A 14,850-nucleotide genomic window follows, 5' to 3' on the forward strand; every position below is an offset into this window, starting at 1 on the left:
CATAAACCCACTTAGCATAAATCTCACTTTTACGATTTTTCTATAGTTGAAAATACTTTTGTTTTCTGGTCAGTGTGCGCAACCTACTTATTATTATATTTTCATCTTTTAGTATGTTAAACTAGACTCAATTAAATTTCCACCAAGGTACACACGCCTCATTTGGAGTTCTCTAGTTCCGGTTATCATCGTTTGAAGTTGGACAAGCAAAACTGCCAGCCAACCCAAAAAAGAACACCAAACCTCCCTCACCATTTCTGCTTTCCTGGGCAATCCACTCAACCAATTGCTCTCAAATTTTTATACAAAACACTAAACACCTTGAAATTTAATTTGATGTATCACAAGCCTAATTTGAGTAAGAATTGAGGGAGAAACAATTTATGAAAGACGCAGACCCGAACAGCTCCTGGGCAGGGCCTCTTTGGGCAGTCCTCACTCAATTGGACCTACAGGACGCTACACAGCTTCAAATGGTACCAAATTTTTACATAACATATCTGACAACTCAAGCTTCAAAATGATGTATGGAACGTCCCTATTGGACCTCTATGGAGGGAGATATGCTCTCCTAAAGTTGGCCTAAAAACTGTTCATTTATTTGAAATTTTGACGGCATCTCCTTTGTTTATTTAATATATCCCACTTTATCTAAAGTGTGTTATATGTCTCAAATAGTACCTAATTGACAAGGGTGGCACACAAGAACCAACAAGCCTTGGTGCTCTTACAACCCATAATATTTTACATCATTAGCATTCACTTTATAATCAATGGCTTAACTTGTTTTATAACTTAAAATTCATTTCAATCACTTGATTCCATTTCATGCATTTATATCATTTGACCATATAATCAAACCTAAAATAGGCCTATTGCCCTTCCATCACATACATGCTTTGCAATTTACACAAGATTCATAATACTTTAAATTACAATTCTCCAACTATCAAATATAACTACAAATGAAATACCTCAATAAATATACAACGCTAGACTTAGCCAAAATATAGCATGAACAATAAATGCATGATACATGTCACACATGTAATATACAATGTTCATGCTCTAAGTCTAACCTATGCCAAATACGGCCCAAAATGCAAAATAGCAGTCTAACTCCATACACTCCATATGCTCAACCCGTGGGCCTCTTGCCCAGTGCTCCAGCACCGCTACAACCACCTGAAATATATCTAAGTAATCCAAAGGTTCTGGAGGATCACTCTGCCCAATGGCTCACTCAGATGTATATCATAATAATGAACTATAACAACAGAGATAAAGAGAAGATATGGATATAGAGAGATAAGGAGATAGACAGAGAAAGATAGGGATATAACAAGGGATTTAGAGAGGTAGGGAAATAGAAGAGAAAGACATACGATGGGGCAGGAATGGTCTGAGCCAAAACTATGCACCCATCCGGCCTACTGGCCTCTGTATAAAGCATACAGGCTCTCATTCAAGAATGTGTTCCCAAAACATTATTCAAGGCGCCCCCAACCTTAACTCCCGAGACATTCCTAAAGTGCTCTTCAACAGATAACATCTCTACGGTCCCAGGCCAACTGGAACTCCCTACGGAGGCCTCTCTAGTGGAAGTCCTCAATGCCATACGACAACTATCTACTGGCCAGAGATACGGTACAACTCTATGTATCCAACATTCACAAATGCATGAACATGTTATAATTGCACTATTGCACAAACAACTTCCAACCATTACCCCAATGGGCATGGAAGAGCATGTAATAGTCCGTTGTACACCAGTATTGTTAACATTGATTATGATATTAAGCGCAGTTACAATCACAGCAGTTCATTTATAAAGATATGAGTAAACCTTTTCCTTTTCATTACACGGGCATTTAAACAATAATAAAGCGTAATGAATAAAAGCTGTGACCGTAACTGGAAACAAAATGCGAAATAATTTCAAACAAATGTCTCACTATCATATAATACTTCTCTCAAGTCACTAAGGGGTTCCCATAAACTCACTTAGCATAATCCTCACTTTTACGGATTTTACACAACTGAACATGGTTCAGTAATCTAGATATTGCGAGAGATCTGCATGCTACGAACCTCCCATATTTTAGTATGTTATTCTAGACTTAATTATCTTTCCAAAAAGCTATAACAAGCTCCATAAAGTTCTCGTTTTCTCCGGTTATCACCGTTTGAAGTTGGACAAGCAAAGCTGCCAGCCAACCTCAAACAGGGCTCCAAACAACCTCTATTCTTTCAACGATTATGAACAAACTACTACACCAATTGCTCTCAAATTTTTATACAGTAACCTAGACACCTCAAGATCAATTTGACATATCATGGGCCTAATTTGACCAAGAATAGAGGCGGGAATATTTTTCCCAAAAACAGCACCCGACAACCCCATGTGTAGGGCTCTTCGGGACAGTCTATACTCAAACGACTCTACAGGTCTGCGTAGAACTCCAATGGATACAAAATTTTGACACAACGTAGTTGACATCTCAAGCTTCAAAATGATGTATGGAACATGCCTATTGGACCTCTATGGAGGGAGATATTCTCTCCCAAAGTTCACCCAAGATCTGCCATTTTATAGAAAATTCGACGACATCTCCTTTGTTTATTCAACCTATCCCACTTTATCAAAAGTGTGTTATCTATCATCAAGGGAACCTAATATTCAAGGGTGGCACTCAAAGACCAGCAATACCTTGATGCTCTTACAACCCATCACAGTTTATATCAATTTACTCAGTTTGCATCTCAATACTTAAAATTCCAAAACTTAAACCGTTTCAATCACTTTGATCCATTTGCATGCATTCTTTAAACATATACATACTGACCTATTGTCCTTTCATCATACATCTTCCTTTAATAATACACAAAGTCCAATATTTATAAATTACATCCAAAATAATAAACATAAGTATAATCAATTTCTCCAAATACAACATAGTAAATCATCAACTAAACTTAGACAAAATATGACATGAACAAAGATGACAATATGCATAATCCTAAATCAACATACAATGTTCATGCCTTAAGTTTAGCCTAGGCCAAGTGGCCTCAGAATGCAAAACAAGCTTTATGTCCATATGCTCATCCTACGGGCCTCTTGCCCACAGCTCATGTCTCACTGCTACTACCTGAAATAAAATTCCCAAAACGGGATGAGATATACGAATATATCTCAGTAACTCAGAGGTTCTGGAGATTACTCCGCCCAATGGCTCACTCTGATGTAAATCAATAACATATTATAACAACCAAAAAGGGATAAAGCAAGAGATTTAGTGAAGTAGGGATGCGTAGGGAGTAAAAATACGATGAAGCTGGAATGGTCAATGCCAAAGGCACGCAACATTCGGCTTATTGGCCTCGGCATATAGCCTTCGGGTTCTATTCCAAGGAAGTGTTCCCAGAACATCAACTAAGGTACCCTCCATCCATATACACCCGAGACATTCCTAGAGTGCTCCTCAACGGATGACACTCCATGACCCCAGGTCAACTGGAATTCCCTCACAGAGACCTATCCAGTGGAAGTCCGTAACGTCCAAAGGCAACAGTCTACTTGCCAGAGACACGGTTCATCCTATGTACCCACTATACATACATATAAGCATGAACATGTTATAATACATTATCAGCATACACCTCCAACCACTACCCCCAAGGGCATGGTGGAGCACACACGAGGACTAACCCCAGTACCAAGGGATTACCTGATGGAAGCTCCCTCTATAGGTAGCTCCAAAGCAATACACTACGGAGCTTGGTCCAACAAGAAATGCCTACACATAGGTCATTCCCATTCCAATTACAACCACATAATAACATATACATGATTATTCAAGTACTCATTCATCTTTACATAACCACTTACCATAATCCTTTTGGTCAAAAGTTTACGTCCGTGGGAGGAAACCTACAATGATCATACAAGGATCATCAATACAATGGTACAACCAATCAAAATACAAAGCACCAAAGTCCCTCCCCACACAAACATAGGTTCGGCCAAATGGCCTCAAATACCAAGTCATGTTCTAAATTTTATTAAAAGATCCCAATGGTTTCCTAAGCTCATCATAACTCCAATTTAAACTCTTAATTCAATTCAATAACATCACAACCCCATTTTCCTCAATTTACCTCATTTAGGCCGAAATGCACACACACACACACACACACACATCCAATTATTTTTCTTCCAATTCAACTACCTCACACCAACACACTTCCTATTTAAACTTAGCTCCAAGCCTCAAAATACCAATTGCATGAATTTTACATCATCCAACCTTATATCTCCTCACATGGCCGAAATCTACATGGAAGCATACTCAAGGGTTTTCAATTCAATTCAACTTTCCCACACATCATACAATCCTATACTTAACTCATACCAATATTCCACAACTCAATTACACAATCCTATAACATATCAATTCCATAAAGTCATGAATATCAACATCAAAATTGCCTAAGTTACCAATATTTTTCACCAATAATTTTTATGAGCTCAATCACTATAAAACATCATTCTAAGCCACTGTTATGTAATGCACATTTTCAATTTGAGCTGTCTAACAGATGCTTCCCGACAAGTATACCGATCGCACAAGTAATATAATAGTAAGTAAAGTTCGTCTCCACAGGGATTGTGATCGTTTATCAATTAATATTCCTTTCAAGAATGGAAGAGTTCAAAAGGGTTTGTTTGTGACAAATAATGTCGATTTGAGTAAAATTAAAAGTAAAGACTTGTTTTTGTATTTTTATATTGAAGAATAAAAATAAGAATAAGAATGAATTGATTTGTAAAAATGAGAAAAGCATTGTAGCTAGATACACTCACCATATGATCCCCACTTCTTACTCTGGATTGATTTACAATATTCATTTAAAAATTACTCGGATAAATTATTATCTAAAAAATATTAATAGTTAACCCTCACTTCCTTGCTAGGTTAACCCTTTAAACCCAATTGGAACCCCAATTCCTTGCAATGTTCCTCATGGTATTAAGCAATGAACTCAATAATTTAGGCATCCGCAATTCAATACACATCTTTTCCTAGCATGTATACGAACCGTTATCCTACCCCCTTTCAGGATGATAACCCCAATATTCCTATCTATGGTTCTAACCCTCAAACTATCCTCAACTATCAGATTGATCAATTCTAATAAAGAGAATATAAATACGCACAGGATAGAGATAAAGACAATTTATATAAACGAGTAAAAGTAAACCAATTCATCGTAACAAGGGTTCACATAGGGTTTGTGACCCTAACTACAATAAAAATTAACTAGCCAACCATAATCATGGCTAAAAATCCAATATTCAATAAAAACATAAAATTAAAAGAGAAGATGAAGAAGAACTTGATCTGCAGAATCCTCTCGGAGCACCACCGTCGTCTAACATCAATTAGAATAGGTCTGTCTCTAATTCTGTCATGAGGATCCTATTTATAAGCCTCACTTCTTTCTTCCAAAATTGCCCTTCAAATAACACGGAGTAATTTTCCCGCAACCCGGCGCCAGTTGGCGCCGGTTTGGCGCAAGTTTGTGCCGTGCCTCTGTCAGAATAGAAAAGCCAGAACCGAATCCTCGTAAACTGGCGCCATTTTGGCGCCATGCTTTGTTCAACCTTGGCGCCATCTTGCTTGGTTTGGGCACCACCTTGCTCCAAAATTCGGCGCTGGTTGGCATGGAAATTTGCTTCATTTTGGGCGCCACTTGGCTCCATTTTGGCACCAAGTGGCACCATGCTACTGTCTCTTTTTAATTCTTTCATGAAACCGGTGCCAGTTGGCGCCATAGTGGCGCCAGTTGGCGCCACTTCGAAAGTACCGCTGTGAAATCCAAAATCTGGCACTGGTGTGCGCGAGTGTGCTGCCATTCCGCGCCATGTTGCTGGAAATTGTACTCTTCTGAACCTGTGTGGAATTGCGTTAACATGCTTTTTATAATTTTCACTTCTTTTTCCTGTAAAAACACAACCAAAAGGTGAATATTATTGACATAGAAAGAATCAATATAAATAGCAAATATGTATTTAATTTGCTCTCTTATGACTCAATTCTTATCAATTTTAACTTAGAAAAACCACACTTACCACAGGCACATCAAACCATTCCCAGATTTAGACGTTTCTGTCCCCAGCAATGTACAAGACTCAATCCAAGAAACAATCAATTAATCCAACATAACATCACACAGACAATCAATAGATCACTATGCTAAGCATGATTGAATCAATGCAAAGAACTCCTAACAATGCCTTCTATTCTCATGAAAATGTCAGAATCTAGCTTGAACACCCTTCACCAAGATAAACATATAACGCTCAACACTCAAGTGTTTGGGGGAGTAACAATCACTCAATCCATCACAGCAATAACACTACCATAAGCTTGATCATATTCTCAAGTTCTTAAAGATGAGGAACATTAACACATGCACAATTGATCAAAAGGACTTCTCATGGATATAATTTGGCCGGGCTTAAGGGTAGGAATTTATGGGAAGTAGCTAAAATTGTGAGTTGAGATTGGAATACTGATATTATTTCACTTTAACACATTCAACTCAATTATTTTTCTCCACTAACATTCCCACAGAATTTCGGGAATTAATTCCTTTCAGCCACCTTTTCTTTACATTCACCATTTTTCTTTTTCTCTTGCTTTTTCCTTTTTCTCCCTTTGTTTTAAGGGCACAGATGAAATTTTACCTCCCCTAATTATTTGACCTCTATGGAGCTTTCCTCAATCTCAATCTCTTTGTTTTATTTTCAACACATTAGTAATTCAATCTCAATTAATGTAAGTCACTTGGATATAGGCTAAGCAATCAGCAGGAATTATGAACAAAAAAGGCTCAGGCTCAAAAGGGTTAACAATGGAGAAATCAAACAGGTGGGTTATCTGGCCATGGCTAACAGAATAAAATTGCCTTAATCATTTCAATCGATGCATGCATCTCAGAGAAACAGAGCAAGTTCTGGAATGCTATCACAGTGAGGTCTCTCAAAATAAAATAAGTGTTTAAGCACAAAACCTCACCAGCTATGATGTCAAGCTAGACTTCCAAAAAAAACACCAAGCATCATTAATCATTCAAGCACAAAATTCAGACAAACGAGCAATCATGAAATCTACTCATGCCCATACAATATCATGCCAGAAGTTCATACAAAACATGTTTTCTATGATGAATCAGTCAAGTTAACTAGGGAAATCATATCTAAACCTGAGACTTGCTCAGAAAACCTTTTCCAAATTTTTTATTTTATATTTTATATATAGCACACAAAATACTACAAAAATAACTAAGAAAATTAAAAGAGTTAGAATATCTCCCCTGATATAAGAATTGCAGTTCTAAGATGCAAGCCTACCATTCCCAAATTTAGAGAATTATTGTCCTCAGCAATAATTAAACCACAAGAAAGAAGAAAAACCTGCACAATGGAACAAACAGTGGCATATAGGATAAACTATAATGCGCACATTAAAACATCAGAGAGAGATATACCAACACAAAGTAACTAAAAATACGAAACAGAAAAAAAAAATTAATATACAAAATCTCCGTCAGCAAGGAGATATAATCAACCCTCCATGTCATCCCCTTCAGCAGTGTGGGATGACTCAGCAAGTGGAGGATCCGGTGGTACTGGATGCTTTGGTGTATGAGACCACCATTCCCAGATTTGTTCCAAACCATGGAGCCATGTTAAGAACTCTTTGAAGTATTGGTATTTTCTGAGAGATAGAGTCTCGGTGTCTCTTGTCAAAACTTCTCTTTTTGATGGCCTTCAACCTCCGATGATTCGCATACATCTTCCAACTCGTATCAAAAATTTTGACCACCTCCTTTTTCAGTACCTTCTTCAGTATAGGATGACGCCTCCCTTGGGGTTTCCTCCCAGGTTTGCCATCATCTTCGTTGAGAATTTTGTGGGTACGGGAAGAGGGATCTTTATCTTCCAAACCAGTCTCCTGTTTCTTCAGTGCTTCAATTACCGCTTCCTTAATATGATTGCTATGTTCATATATCTATATGTAGTCATGGTTTTGTTTCTTTTTCTTTGTGAAAGTTTTAAAAGGAAACACCTTTTTGAATGGGATGATTCGGCCATGAAGGGTACTTAGAGTACCTTGATTGTTTTCTTATTTTTCTCCATGAATTGTATCATGAGCATAGCATGAAAATTTTGTGACAAAATTTATCATGTACATGCATATGTGATTCGGCCATTAAAGGGTTTATGGTTGTATGCATGGTTTAATTTTGTGTTCTTTGAGAAAGAGTTAACAAAATTTGAATTACAAAATTGTTATATAATTCGACCATTAAGAGAAAATTAAGATAATTTGAATCATGATTCTTGTAATTACATTTTAATTGTTAAAATGTTAAGACGTGTGAATGAACATGTTTTATGATATTTGATATCTTGTGGTTGCAAAGTTGTCTAATTTTTCAGGTGCAAAAGGGGAAGGGGATGGTCATGGTGCCCGAAATTTGGATTTCAAATTTTTAAATTAAAGGTGTAACTTTGCTTTGTTTAAATTAGAGGTGTAATTTGAATTTTGAATTTTTTAATTTTTCATTTGTCCCTCCAAAGATGTTTTGGAGTTTCTTTAATTATTTGTAATTAGAAAATTAGGCTAGTGGCGTTTAGACGACAAGCAGCCGTGGCTTGAGAAGCAAGATGTCCGAATGCGCGAGCACCATGACAGTCTCAAATAAAAGTGTTTTATATGCTTGTATGCTGATAAACCCTTAGTTCATCAGGTTTTTCAGCATGAATTAGTATCAATTTGTGTGATTAAATGATGGAAAAAGAGGTTAATCTCCTAGAATGTCCTCAACTACAAGTTCAAGAAGCTTTATTGAGAATTTGTATTGTTCTTGTAGGAAAAGCAAGCTAAAAGGGCAACTGGAGAAGGAAGAAGATTTTGAAGAGGAGAAAAATGCCTAAGTGTTGAGCACTAAAACATCCACACAGCACGTTTTAGCGCCCTGCTGCAGTAAGAGGCCAAAACTTGCAGGTGCTGAGCGCTAAAACGTCCACACAGAATGTTTTAGCGCGCTGCTGCATTCCGAGGATGAAAAGTTGGTGGTCTTGGGCGCTAAAACTTCCTGCAACAAGCGTTTTAGCGCCCTGATGTTGGAAAAAGCCTCTGGTCTCCTACGTTAAAACGTCCAAACCAAGTGTTTTAGCGGTGGAGTCAGTTGAGGACAGTTGAACATTCACAAGGCATGGACGCTAAAACGGCCATTCATGAACGTTTTAGCGTTCAAGTTAGTTGAAAGCAGTTGGGCATCCGTCAAGCATGGACGCTAAAACGCTCATTTTGAACGTTTTAACGCCTATATTAAATTTCTGTTTTAAATTGTAAAACTATATAAGGCAAAGTCCTTCACATTTTACAGAATCTGGAGTTTCTCTCTCTCTCTCTCTCCTACATCAGATTCTCTGATCTGACTTCTCTCTAAATTTCTTAGGACTTAGTCTTTGTATTAGTTAGTTTTCTATTGTAATTGTACTTGGAGATTGAAGATTCACTACATGGAAATGGAGTTTGATCTTTCTTCTCTTATATCTTCCTTAGTTATGTCTGAGTAGAGTCATTGTAGTCTGAATTCAATGGAACTCAATGATATTCTTATGTATGTTTGATTAATATGATGAAGTGTTTTTCATGTGTTGATATGAGATTTTCTGATTCAATTCTTTCGACTAAGGGAAGAGTGTAGAACATGAATGTTTACACTATTCCTATATCTGACAATCTTATCATCAGGATTATAGTACTCAAGGAATTGATACTATAGTTCTGATGTAATCTTAAGACCTTAGTATTTTATGCATGTATTAAGAAAGGAATCACCAAGGGATTGGGGTTTCTGATTAATGTATCTATCAGGGTAGTAAGGGATTACATCTTGAGGATAAGTAAAAGGTTGATTAACATCACAGGAAAAAGAGTTCATCATATGATCAGTTTACATGAGTTTATTGTTGAGGAAAGTTGTTTTCTGACTACTTGTTTTTATAAATCTTAATTCAAATTTTAGTATTAGATTAATTTACTTTCAAAATAACTTTCTGGTGACAAAACATTCATGATTTTTACAAACCTTTGTTTAATTCAAATTAGTTTTCTATGGTTCATTGGTGTTTGAATACAAATCTTTGTGGGAACGATCTTTACTCATCATTTTATTACTTGTACGACTAGTACACTTGCTAGATTCTCAACAAGTTTTTGGCGCCGTTGTCGGGGATTTGTTTTTCAATTTTGATTGATACCATAGAAATCTGAGATTGAATCTTTTATTTTCAGCATTTTACTTTTAGTTAAGTTTTTGGTCAATTTTAATTCTGGTGTATGCGAGGTACGGTTGATCCAAATTTTTTGTTGTATGATCCAGAATTAGAAAGGACAGTGAGGAAGAACAAAAGGGCAGCCAGACAAAGAAGACAATTTCAAGAAAGGGGTGAAACCAGTGCTGTCAACCAAGAAGAAGTTATGGCAGAGAACCACAGACCACCACCACCACCAGAACAGAGGACACTGGGAGAGTACATGACTCCTGCAGTGATCCCTCCCATTGGGAGTTTTGTGCGCCCTACAGTGGAGCCAAACAATTTCGAATTGAAGCCTGCATTGATACATTTGGTACAGAAAGATCAGTTTGCTGGAACCAGTGCAGAGGACCCATACTTGCATATAGAAAATTTTCTGCTGTTGAGTGATACTGTGAAAATTAATGGTCTTACAAGGGATGCAATTCTGTTGAGACTATTCACTCATTCACTGACGGATGATGCAAGGAGATGGTTGCAATCATTGCCTCAGGGGAGTATACCAACTTGGGATGATCTGCAAACCAAGTTCTTGCAGAGATTTTTCTCAGCATCCGAGAGGGCTAAGTTGAAGGATGAGATTACAGGCTTCAAGCAAAAAGAGTCAGAATCCATCTATGAGGCCTGGGAGAGATTCAAGACTTTATTGAGGAAATGTCCACAGCATGGAATAGAGGCATGGCAACAAGCAGCAATCTTCCTACAAGGAATGACCACCAACACTAGGACATTGGTGCATGCCACTGCTGGTGGATCATTGACCACCAAGACTCCTCAAGAAGCTTTGGATATCTTTGAATCATTGGCATCTCAGGAATTTGATAATGCCCCATTGCCTGACAGAAGGGCGGGGATCATCAAGTTGGATGGGTATGATGCCCTATTGGCAAGAAATGACCAGTTGATGCAAACACAGAGACAACAGCAACAACAGTTGGATGTTCTCACTAAGCAACTATCCTCACAAAAGGTTGCTTCTGTGGACACCAAGTACGTGTGTGCTATATGTGGAAAGGGCCATGTGACAGAGGAATGTGATTATGGGGGATCATCAGAACAAGCAGAAGTTAATGGAGTCTGGTATGACAATAACAACCAGAGGAATTACAACAACCAGGGGCGAAATGTGTATGTGCCACCATGGAAGAACAAGAATCAGCACCCAGGGTTTAGTTATAGTTCCAACCATCAGTTGAATCCTCCACTGCATCCTCCTCCAACATACTCACAACCAAGTGATACTGCTACATGGGAAAAAGCCTTTGCTCAGTTATCCAAGACTACTCAAGATTACATTCAAGGGTCTAATTCATTCAGAAAGGAAACATCTGCATTCATGCAAGAGACCAAGACTTCATTTAGAAATCAGGAAGCATCTATCAGGAATTTGGAGACCCAAATTGGTCAACTATCAAGACAGATATCTAAGAGACCACAGGGGAAGTTTCCTGGTGAAACAATGGTGAATCCTAAGCAGCACTGCAAAGCAATCATGACAAGAAGTGGGTTGTTGCTTCAATAAGTGAAAAAGAATGTGGAAGATAAGAAGAATGAAGAGGAGGTTGTGGTTGAAGATGTAGTCTCTGATGATGGAGTAGAAAAGGTGAAGGGAAATAAAGAAAAAGAAACAGTGAAGGAAGATAAGGAAGAAAAAGAGGTGGTAGTTGAAAATGATGTTGTGCCAAAGAAGATAATGAAGTGGGAGAAGAAGAAGATGGCTGACAAGCAGAACCAGCCAGTTACTTTGTCTCCATATGCCAAAGTTCCTTACCTTCAGAGGTTGAAGTAAGAGATTCAGAAACAGCACTATGCAAGATTTCTAGATATTTTCAAAAATTTGCAAATTAACATTCCATTTTCTGAGGCTTTGGAGAACATGCCTCACTATGCCAAATTCATGAAAGATCTCCTTACTAAGAAGAGAAAATTGAATGATGGTGAAACAGTGGCCCTGACAGCAGAATGTAGTGCCCTGATCCAGAAGAAGCTTCCACCAAAATTGCAAGATCCAGGAAGCTTCAGCATTTCTATTGCTATAAGAGATGTGGAAGTGGGGACGACACTCTGTGATTTGGGGGCCAGCATAAATCTGATGCCATTGGCGGTATGTAGAGCCTTGGGAATCAACACCCTGAAGGAAACTAATCTTATCTTGCATCTTGTAGATAGATCTATTAAGAAGCCTGAAGGTGTAATTGAAGATGTCCTGGTAAAGGTAGACAAGTTTATTTTTCCTGTGGATTTTGTGATGCTTGACATGGAGGAAGAGGATACTGAAAGTCCTCTATTGTTAGGAAGACCCTTTTTAGCAACTGCAAGATCTCTGATAGATGTTGAACAGGGGAAGTTGTTGTTGAGGGTGGATGAGGAAACTGTTACAATTGATGTTTTTGAAGCCATCAAACATCCTGTTGATGTGGGGGATTGTTTCGGATTAGATGTGATACAGGAGGTTGTGGAAGAAGTGAGTAGAGAAGAAGCATTTTCAGTTGAGGAAGAAAGATTAGAAGAGGAGACAAGTACAGAAGATTACCAAGAGGAACCAGAAGTGGAAGAGCTTGAAAAGAAGATTGATGACATTCCCGAGAGAGCGCCTAAGGCAGAGCTTAAAGAACTACCTTCAAATCTGAAGTATGTGTTCCTTGGGGATGATCCATCAATGCAATGTTATCTGAGAGTGAAGAAGTGAAGTTGATTAAGGTACTCAAGAAGAATAAAATGACTATTGGATGGCAGTCTTCAGATCTTAAGGGTATCAATCCTTCCTTTTGCACCCACAAAATATTGATGGAAGAAGAAATCAAACCAGTGAGGCAACCACCGAGGAGACTCAACCCCACTATGAAAGAGGTAGTGAAGCTACTTGATGCTGGAATGATTTATCCTATCTCAGACAGTGCTTGGGTGAGTCCTGTTCAAACAGTACCCAAGAAAGGGGGGATGACTGTGGTGAAAAATGAGAATAATGAACTGATTTCCACAAACTACAATCACCACCACTGTCACCAACCACCACTACCATTGCCGCAACCACTATCGTCTTCAGCACCGCCGCCGCCACCAACCACCACCACCATCGTCACAACCATTACCGTCATCACCACCACCATCGCCACCATTACACCAACGCCACCACTACCATCACCAAGCCATCGCCACCATACCATCACCACCACCACTGTCACCTACCACCACCGTCGCCGCAGCCACTACCACCACCACCATGATGCCTTCACAACCACCACCACCATGTCACTGTTACCATTGTTGTCGCCACCAACCACCATACCCACCACCATTGTCGCTGCCACTGCCGTCATCTCCACCACCACCATCCCCACAACTACCACTGTCGCTGCCACCATTATCACCGCCATCGTCGCAGCCACTGCCGTCACAACCACCACCACTATCTTAACCACGTCACTGCCACCACCACTACCGTACTGTCGCCGCCGCCACCACCACAACCACACCATATGGAAAGGAAAGAGTTGATCTAAATTTTTTTTATATTTAATAGGAATTATTTTTTATTATATTATTTGTTGTATTATCAAACATAATTCTCATTCTCGGAATAAAAATGGAACACGTTATCAAACACATTTTTTTTCTCAGAAATTGTTCTAAGGCACAGAAACAGTGCTCGGGAATAGAATGGTTGTCATGCACACCCTTAGTTTCCGTGAAGAGAATTTCACATTCTCAAACAAAGCACCATCACGCTTAAGTAATGACGTAAGACATCTTGCCTCAATAACAACATGACCGGTGCTTCCCATGGAGACACGCTCGGTAGGATGAAGTCTTTCACCGAAAGACCCTCAGAACGCTATTTCAACTTAGCCAACTCTGGTGGCGACATCTGGTATAGAGCTAATAACAAGCCCCACACCAGGCAGCGATTCAATAGAGAACTCTATCTCCCTCTGAGGCGGAAACTCAGGAATCTCCTCCGGAAATACTCCAAGGAATTCCCTCACCACAGGAATGCCAGTGATATCCTTCTGTGTCCCACTCACCAAACCTCCCAACATGACATAACCAATGTCCCTGCTCATAAGGCTCTCCTAGCCCGTAGCAATAAAAGGCGAGGAACTGGCTGTGGAATCACACGGAGACATCACCACTCGCTAGGCACAACAATCAATCATAACACAATACTTGGACAACCAATCCATGCCAAGGATGGTTTCCAAATTAGCCATTGGCAATCCTATCAGATCTACCGAGAAGTCACAGCCATCCCACTGAAACATGACATCTTGATGTACAGTGGTAGCATCACACTTTTCTCCGGTGGCGGTAGTCACCCGCAACGGTGGAGAAAGCACAGACAATAGGCAACTCAAGCCCCAAAGCAATCGGGGTTGCAACAAAAGAATGCGTAGCCCCGAAATCAAATAATACATCAACAGATGAATCACCAAAAGACACAGTACCTC

At 39.0% G+C, this 14,850-nt stretch overlaps 1 protein-coding gene and 1 non-coding gene across 2 annotated transcripts; one reads left to right on the top strand and one right to left on the bottom strand.

Moving 5' to 3' along the window:
* Nucleotides 1-10,967: 10,967 nt before the first annotated feature.
* On the bottom strand, nt 10,968-11,074 carry LOC133308051 (small nucleolar RNA R71). The gene has a single exon (XR_009751125.1). It is a non-coding gene; the product is annotated as a small nucleolar RNA R71 (small nucleolar RNA).
* Nucleotides 11,075-12,278: 1,204 nt separating this feature from the next.
* LOC133308050 (uncharacterized) lies at nt 12,279-13,091 on the top strand. The gene is made up of 2 exons (XM_061508632.1): nt 12,279-12,611; nt 12,744-13,091. The coding sequence occupies exons 1-2, from the start codon at nt 12,279-12,281 to the stop codon at nt 13,089-13,091; spliced, it is 681 nt and encodes a 226-aa protein (XP_061364616.1).
* The last annotated feature ends 1,759 nt before the right edge of the window (nt 13,092-14,850 follow it).

This window comes from Gastrolobium bilobum, unplaced genomic scaffold (assembly GCF_033153095.1).
Source record: "Gastrolobium bilobum isolate Gb01-03AN ecotype WA unplaced genomic scaffold, APGP_CSIRO_Gbil_v1 utg298114, whole genome shotgun sequence".
Lineage (NCBI taxonomy): Eukaryota > Viridiplantae > Streptophyta > Magnoliopsida > Fabales > Fabaceae > Gastrolobium > Gastrolobium bilobum.

What these genes read in the sequence shown, in the direction of transcription:
- LOC133308050 (XM_061508632.1), top strand. Translation starts at nt 12,279, where the DNA reads ATGCCTCACTATGCCAAATTCATGAAAGATCTCCTTACTAAGAAGAGA. An exon ending in GTGTAATTGAAGATGTCCTG is followed by an intron (nt 12,612 to 12,743) that starts GTAAAGGTAGAC and finishes GATGTTGAACAG; the next exon opens with GGGAAGTTGTTGTTGAGGGT.